Source organism: Hordeum vulgare, chromosome 3H (genome assembly GCF_904849725.1).
Source record: "Hordeum vulgare subsp. vulgare chromosome 3H, MorexV3_pseudomolecules_assembly, whole genome shotgun sequence".
Lineage (NCBI taxonomy): Eukaryota > Viridiplantae > Streptophyta > Magnoliopsida > Poales > Poaceae > Hordeum > Hordeum vulgare.
In genome coordinates, this window is record NC_058520.1 from 145,019,360 (window position 1) to 145,027,390 (window position 8,031).

The 8,031-nt window shown below is 41.2% G+C and overlaps 1 protein-coding gene across 1 annotated transcript; it reads left to right on the top strand.

Moving 5' to 3' along the window:
* Window positions 1–217: 217 nt before the first annotated feature.
* On the top strand, window positions 218–3,367 carry LOC123443290 (probable protein ABIL3). Its single transcript, XM_045119626.1, has 9 exons — window positions 218–708; window positions 1,516–1,598; window positions 1,705–1,855; window positions 2,058–2,157; window positions 2,242–2,337; window positions 2,411–2,447; window positions 2,579–2,700; window positions 2,801–2,895; window positions 2,997–3,367. Exons 1-9 carry the CDS (start codon window positions 592–594, stop codon window positions 3,147–3,149), a joined length of 954 nt encoding a protein of 317 aa, XP_044975561.1. The 5' UTR covers window positions 218–591; the 3' UTR covers window positions 3,150–3,367.
* The last annotated feature ends 4,664 nt before the right edge of the window (window positions 3,368–8,031 follow it).

The window sequence follows — 8,031 nt, forward strand, 5'->3', positions numbered from 1 at the left end:
GTCATATATGTTGTATGTTACTATTTTTATGAATATAAATAGTATATGGTTTCTCCTTAAAAAAATAACGTTTTCCATATTATTAACTCCGAAAGATAAACGCATGGCCCTCACTGCAGTGACACGGCCAGGATAAAACCATGGTCCGTGTGTGGCGCTCAACAACCTGTGCAGTTTGCCCTCATTGCTCCGCTCCCCCACAAAAGTTAGCAGCCAAAGCGCCTCTTTTCCCACTCATCTTCTTCCCCTCACCCCTATCTATCCCCCCCTACCCTGGCCCCTCCCCTCTCTCATGTCGCTACCAATCACTAGCGCCTTCCGAGCCCACCAGGACCCGACCCAGATCTTGCCGTTGGCAGCTCAACTCCCGTGTAGGTGAGCCGGCTCCCACCTCCCACCCCCACCACCAAGAGACGACGCGGCGCCTCTTCTTCAAAAGCCATCCCTTTGCTTTTCTCGGCGTTCCCGTGGGGTTTTGGTCCGCCGAGGAGGGGTTTGGTGCGCCCGTTACCGGAGGATCTTGGCGAGAAGTGCCTAGTTTCCGCTAGGCTGGTTGGTGGGGGGCGGGCGCCTGGTGCCGCGGCTTCAGCCATGGAGGCAGTCGCAATGTCGCCATCCTCCGTCTCGTCCCACAACCTCGACGCCGCCTCCACCAGCGACGACATGCCGTCCTCGCAAGAGGGCCTCCTCTTCTCGGACAGCCTCAAGGTACTACGTTTCTCTGCGCCTCGCCCTCCACAGGGCTCCGAGGCGCAATCTTATGCTTCCACTCCCATGGATCTAGGCGATGTTCTTGCGGAAATCAGGCTGCATTTCTCGATTGTGCGGCTGAGTTGCCGGAAAATCTGGTGGTGGGTCCAATCCTGGCGCGGCGCTTGATTGTGGCCCGCTATGTCCCTGTCAATCACGAGATTTTGTTCCCATTTTGGTAGAGATAGAGAAGCTAACAGGGGAGGCACTGCTGTGACCTTTCCAAACTTAGTGTGCCCACAATTTCTGGTAGTATTATGTTACCAAGTCCTTCTTTTCCCGTACCATGTAGCTGCATGTCTAATCTTCTATTGCTTACATAATTGGGTGCTCTACTCTGTAATGGCCCAGCCTTTCCTCTGCTTTCCCCCCAATTGAGCAAAAGCGCTGCGCATTATGAATTTACAATGCCTGGTTTGCTGCAGTGGAATGGCCATCGGTACTGAGGCTGTTAGCAAATAAGCAGCACCCAAGGAGGCTGTCATGCATAGTTTGTAGTAGGGCCTCACGGTGGCCTTTTGCTCATTTGAAGTTTCAACTGTAGCTTAGTTGCATACCGACACGCTTATTGGTCTGTTTATGTCAACCGTTAGCATGCTGTTGTCATTGCTTGTCAAATTTGTCGCCATTCGAGTTAATGAAATTAGGATCCTTGTTAACGACGAAACCCCACATGGCTGCACCTTAGTTAATCATTGATGTTCCTCCCATATGGCATATCTTATAGTATCCTCTATGCTCAGCTTAAATTATGTTTGTTTGCAGGACTTGAGGAATCTGCGGTCGCAGCTATACTCAGCGGCAGAATATTTTGAAGTATTCTACACAAACAACTCGCACAGATCTACGTAAGGTCTTTTATTTTGTTTAAATTCTTTGGTTCCGTGTTTACTATGCTGGTTAAACAGAAGGCTATCTCGTATCTTGCATCTCATTTACACTTGTCCTCTGTAGGGTGGTAACGAGTTTAAAAGACTACGCAGTTGAGGCACTCGTTAGCACTGTTGACCATCTGGGTTTTGTTTCGTACAAGGTGGATAATCTCGTCAATGAAAAGGCCGACGAGGTTAATGAAACAGAATTTCGAGTATCGTCGGTTGAACAGGTATTGTTATTGAATGCTGAATGAAGGGAAAGCTCTTTTTGTAAATCCTCTTTCTATCTATCTTCTCTAACTTCATATAACTGAACAAATGTAAATGCTGTCATCTGTGCCCCCATTTGAGTCTATGGCATTCTGCACAGATAACTTGGTTAATATGTCGCACAAGTCCTAACTGTGGCAACATTATTTCACATGGTTGTAGAGGGTAAAGATTTGCCAGCAGGCAATTGACCAGGAGGGAAGATCTCAACAGTCTCTTTTGATCAGGGCGCCACAGTACCACAGGCGTTACATATTACCAGGCAAATTCACGGCCTATTTTGTTTCTAGTGCTTTACGTAATAACCTTCTTCTGCTGTATAGATAATTGTTGTTCTGTTGTATAGGCGCAGATATATTGGAATCCGCTATTCATCCGGTTTCAGAGCCCACACGGTACAGCAGGCAACATACGGGTCGCAAAATGCGCAAGTCTCAGTCTGGTAAGTTCACTGCATTTCTGAGTTCCTGAGAGATTGCTGTGTCATTGATTTTTTTAATGGTTTTATTTTACAGCAATGTCCACTCCAGTTAGTAGGCAGACAACTATGAGGTAGGCAGACAACTCTCAGAACCGTGGTTTGCTTGTTGTTATGGATCAAAGTGTTCATAAGAACCCTTGTGACTGTTCTTTGTCAAAATAGACATAATACAACAGGCTTATTTAAACATGTTGTATTGCAGGAGTATCCGTTCACAGTCTCCTACAGTTCGTGAAACACACCATCGATCACGGTCCATGTCGCCTTCTCGAAAAGCACGAGCTAAATCACCGTCACCCCAAGTCATGAACTTGAATCCAAAAGGTACAAGTGTATTCTGACCTCACATTTGAACAAGCAAGTGTTGCTTTCTATGAATGTGCAGCTTTTACTGAAGAGAACTTAACCGGACATTGCTTTACAGAAACAAGAGCAGGTTCGCCAATACCAACTCCTCCCAACCCCCTCGCGCGATCTGCTACGGTCGCAAGAAGACCACCTCTGGATCCAAAGCATTTTGTATGTCCACCAGAACCCAGCGTCGTTGGTTTCTTTCCGTTTGTATTATCCTGAAGGCATTTCCTTCTTCTTCTAGTTTCTGATGTGTTGATCCTTCGCAGAGACAAACCTCGATGCAGGTGCAGTCGGACTATGAAAACCAGAAAGAGCGGGAGAAAAGACCGAGCAAAGGCCGGGGCTTCCTCAAGTCGTTGCTCACGAGGCGCCGGTGGAGGAACGACGAGTCGCTGTACAACTACTTGGATGAGTACTGATTGCTGCAAATTGTTAAAAAATCAAGCTCCATGTTGACCGAATCTCAATCCTTCATACATGTGATGTTGGAGTTGTCAGCTCAACACCTTTTGCTTGCCTGTGTGTCATTCCCATGTGTTTATAGATAGTACATTGCAGACAGAAACACCACCAGTTGCGCAAGCACATGATACATGAGCAACTAAATACAATGTTCAGATGAGCAGATTCAGTACCATACCGTCACCCACATCCATTAGGCTTCACTTGGATTGTCGTTTGAACCGTTAATACCTCCGTAAAAAAATTACATGCCTCGTTTCTTTTCCAGATGGAATTCAAGCTACGGTCGGTCGGTATTATACACGCGTAAACTAAATTCGGATGTAAAGTATTACACCTATTTCAAACAGGCCCTTAGCCGTTTCTTTGGCTGAGATCTTGATACCAAATACATGGTGGGGAGAGTTGTTTTGGATCAGGGGTGCAAGTGCTCCCTGATGAACAGTAAATTCAAATAGAATAGTAAATAGATTTAAAAAATTCTGATTTTTTATGTGAATGTTTTTGTTAGTGCAACAAGGGTGCTCGATAATTTTCATGTGAAACAGGATAGCAATGCTTCGCCAATGAAAAAAGTAAAAAATATGTGTAACATTTAGATGTAACACTTGGGGTTCAACTTGTTTATTTTGTGCAACACAAGATACTTAATCTTCCAGTTAGCATTTTGATGTGACAATGAACAGAGTATTAATTCCTTTTTTTAGCATTTGCAGAATACATTTATAGTGCCCAGGCGCATATGCTCCCAAAAGCCAAATGGCATTTTTCGTACATGGTGGTCCTTTTAGTGTCATTTTCCTCTGTTTGCACTGTTGGCAATCTTGTCGAGCAGAATTATTTGGCTGGTTTTGTGGCCTGTGTCAGTGTTAGCATCAGTGGGTCTGGATCATAACAAACAACGAGGGCCCTAGAGTAATACAGTAGGTCAAATGTAATATGTTTGTAAAATACAGAGTTGTATCGCTGCAGTAATCCAACATGGACACTTGCCGGGTCGCTGTGCGCATCCCAGTGACCCCCAGTGCCCAGCTCCAACAGAGTAGTCAGTAGTGAACACTTCTCCGAGCCCACTGGAGCCTTTTTTTTCCTTCTTCTTCTTTTCCTTCGGTGCGATCATATCATTGGGCTCTACACGATCCGAGTCTTGTTTTAGGGAACCATGTTGGTTTGCGTGTCAGACAACTTTCCAGTAATCATGTTCAGCCAACCTTTGCTCATTGCGGGTTCTCCTTGACTCCTTCCTTCCGATGGCATTTTATCCTTGTCCATTTCACCTTCCATTTTCATCTTGAATATGCCCTCTTTGATTCGCATGATTCTCAAAATGTAGGAATTGGAAAAAATGTTTGAGTTGAAGCTAGATTTCTTATGAAATATATAAGAAAATTCTTCATGATTCAATCCTATGAATCAAATGACCAACACATATTTTTTCTCTCTCTAAGGATTCTAGCCCTCCAAAAACCCTATGAAATTCCTTTGAATCAAAAACTTGGAATGCTTTGTAGATATTTGAGCTAAATCCTTCCGAGGGCATTTTACCCTTGTCCATTTCACCTTCCATGTTCATCTTGAGTAGGCCCTCTTTTATTCGCATGATTCTCAAAACGTAGGAATGGGAAAAAAATGTCGGAGTTGATGCTAGATTTTCTATGAAACGTATGAAAAAATTCTACATGATTCGATCCTATGAATCATATAAAACTCCTTTGATTCAAAACCTGGAATATGTCTCCATCTAACAGACTATGGTCCAAAATGGGGCGAGATTGCTTTGATCATCTTACTTTTCAAGATGCAAGCCCTGTGTTCTCTAAATTGAGGACATTGAGCCACAGCTGGGACATGTGGGCTCCTATATTAGTGAAAAGGTGGTACTCACTTGGGCCATCTGTTCGATGGTGGCCATGTGTTCTCTCTGTTTACAACCGGGTCCACAGGCCTTACTGAGCCCATCACGCATGCTAGTTGTTCTTAGTCTAACCTATATATGGGCGAAACTCTATACCTCTTTATGTTGGGCCTAGCCTATGTAATGGTAGTCTATCACAAATTCGCAGTGATGCAGTTTCTTCAGGGAAAAAAAGAACTCTTGTTAGCAAGCCTTCATATAAGAAAAAAGAAACTTTTACGTGGGTCATCTTTCGAACCTATATAGGGAAAGAACAGAGGTAGTATAGCAGTGTTAAAAACGTTCTTATATTATAAATCGGAGGGAGTAACTTCTTGTTAACATACATACATGTATAGTAATTCCTTTGTCTCAAAATAACTGTCTTAACTTTGTAATAATTCTAATACAAAGTTATACTAAAATTAAGACACTTATTTTTAGATACATGAAGTATGTGTCAGTCTATCACGCATGTATAACTTACTTCCTCCGTCTTAAAATAAATGGCGATGCTTTAGTATTAAATTTATACTAATTTAATATAAAATTTGCGACACTTATTTTGAGACAGAGGGAGTACCTACCAAAACAAACTCGCAGCTCGAACACTCGCCGCAATTTTATTTCCTACGCCGGCAAAGTAAGAGTCTGTTTCCAAGTTCAGTTTGATCGCGAACAAATAAACCAGACAAACACGCTAGATATCTGTATCCAGTACTCTAAAGCGATATTATCATGCATGCATGATCCTGAGTACGGAATAGACCATATCGATATGAATGTACAGTATAAACTAAGCTGAAACTTCTGAAGGACCTATCAATACAATTAGACAAAGCAACAGCGATACTTTTCTTTCTTCTGAACAAAAAAAAAAAAGAAACAATATTTTTCTTGGCAAAACTAGTGGTTGAAGCCAATCATCGGCTGCCTCCCCCGGTTTCTTTCTTCCTAATATTTGTGGAGCATATGGATTGACCAGTATCTTTTGGAACCATCCGGTTATCAATTTAGTAGTGTGACAACAAAGATCTTGAGATAAATATGCATTCTGTCATATTCATCAAATTTCTATAATTCTTATCTGACTCCCTCAGCAACTGAAAACCAAAAAGATCAAGGGAAGACAACCTGGCCAAAGTACAACTAGTTAATTATAACCAACTAGCCAAATCAATGAAATTGGCGTCATGTTCATAGGACTATTCAAGGTTATATATATTTATATGCACTCCTATGTTCCCACACGGCACATCTGCATAGTATAATGGAAGAGAGGTAAAAGAAACCATTGACTTCTGTATTGTCAGGTTTTACTCTGGTTGAGAACGATGATTTGTGCTGAACTAGTCAAAATAGACATCGGGTGAGCGTGTTTCTTCGTTGTTTACTTGATGAAAACATTATTATTATTATTATTAGGAAAAAGTCTATTTTAAACCCCAAATTTGTAGAGGTTCGGCGAAACGAACCATCTGATTAAAATCCATATCAATTGCACCCTCAACTATGCAATCCCGGTATAAAAAAACCGGGTTCGTTTGCCAAACCAACCGGGATTGGGGTGCGCTGCGAGGTGCACGCGTGAAAAAGACTGAGCCAGCCAGTCAGACCCATTCTTTATACAGTACGGACCGAAAAAACAGAGACGAAATTACATGACAAGAAAATAACATTCCCTCAATTTTTTTTTCAAATACATCGTATACATTTTTTGAAATGTCCCAAACTTTTTTTAAATGTGTGGACATTTTTGAAATGCAACATACATTTCAAAATTGCACCCATATATATTATTACAATATTTAAATACATTTTGAAATGCCACGTACTATTTTTTTGTAATGCTTGAATATTTATTGATTTCTTTTTTCTTTTCTTGCTACTGTTTTTTTCTCCTATATTATAACAGGTGACCAGCCACTTGCGATTGCGAGCTCAAAGCCATGCCACTTTTGTGATTCGTATTGGAACGCCAAACCTAAAACACTAGCCGTAGCGGAGAACCTGGCCGCTCAACTGTAGCGAATTTGAATCAGTTAATGTAGTGAACTAGGATTAGTTATAGCAGCGATGTTTTTTGTTTGAAAAAAGTGCACTTTTTTAAAGTGTACATTTTAGAAATGTGCAAACTTTTCTGATTTTTTGAACAATTTTCGGCAACATGAACATTTTTCTAATATATGTACAAATTATGACATTCTGAACAAATTTTGAAACCGCATACATTTTTTGAATTTTTGAAAACACGTTTGAAAAATGGAACATTTCGTGATATTCCGAACAAAAAATTGTAACTGCGGATATTTTCCCAATTTCTGAACAACTTTCGGCAACAGGAACATTTTTCTAATACATGTAAAAATTATGAAATTTTGAACAAATTTTTGAAACAGGTCGGCCCACCACACGAATCCTAATTGACACGATGCGAGGGTTCAATTTAGACCGAGATTGCATAGATCAGGGTGTAATCGACCGGAATTTAGACTTGAGGTTCATTCCACCCGACCAATGCAAGTTCAAGGTTTAAATTAATTTTTTTCCTTATTATTATTATTTGAGTGAAGTTCATTTTTACCCCCGAGTTTGTGACAGTTTTTATCCTTTAGCAAAAATTCTCAAATGTTACTCAATTTAGCGAGACTTGTGACACACATGGAGAAAAGATTTATGTAAGTAGAGAAGAGTTATGTAAGTACCTCTACAGACATGGATGAGTATATGATCACGTAATCATAGTATATCGAATTTCAACATAAATTTGAGGCATTTTCGTGTCCAAACAAATTTTGCGAATCGTGAAATAGATCAAAGATTGAGCAAGTGCATGTCCCTCCGAATTTCCGGAACTTCATCATGGCACGAAGGACTCCGCTATGGCATTTGACATTCCTTTTTTGGGATAAAATGGAAATGTATTAGGACTTTGCTCTTTTTTG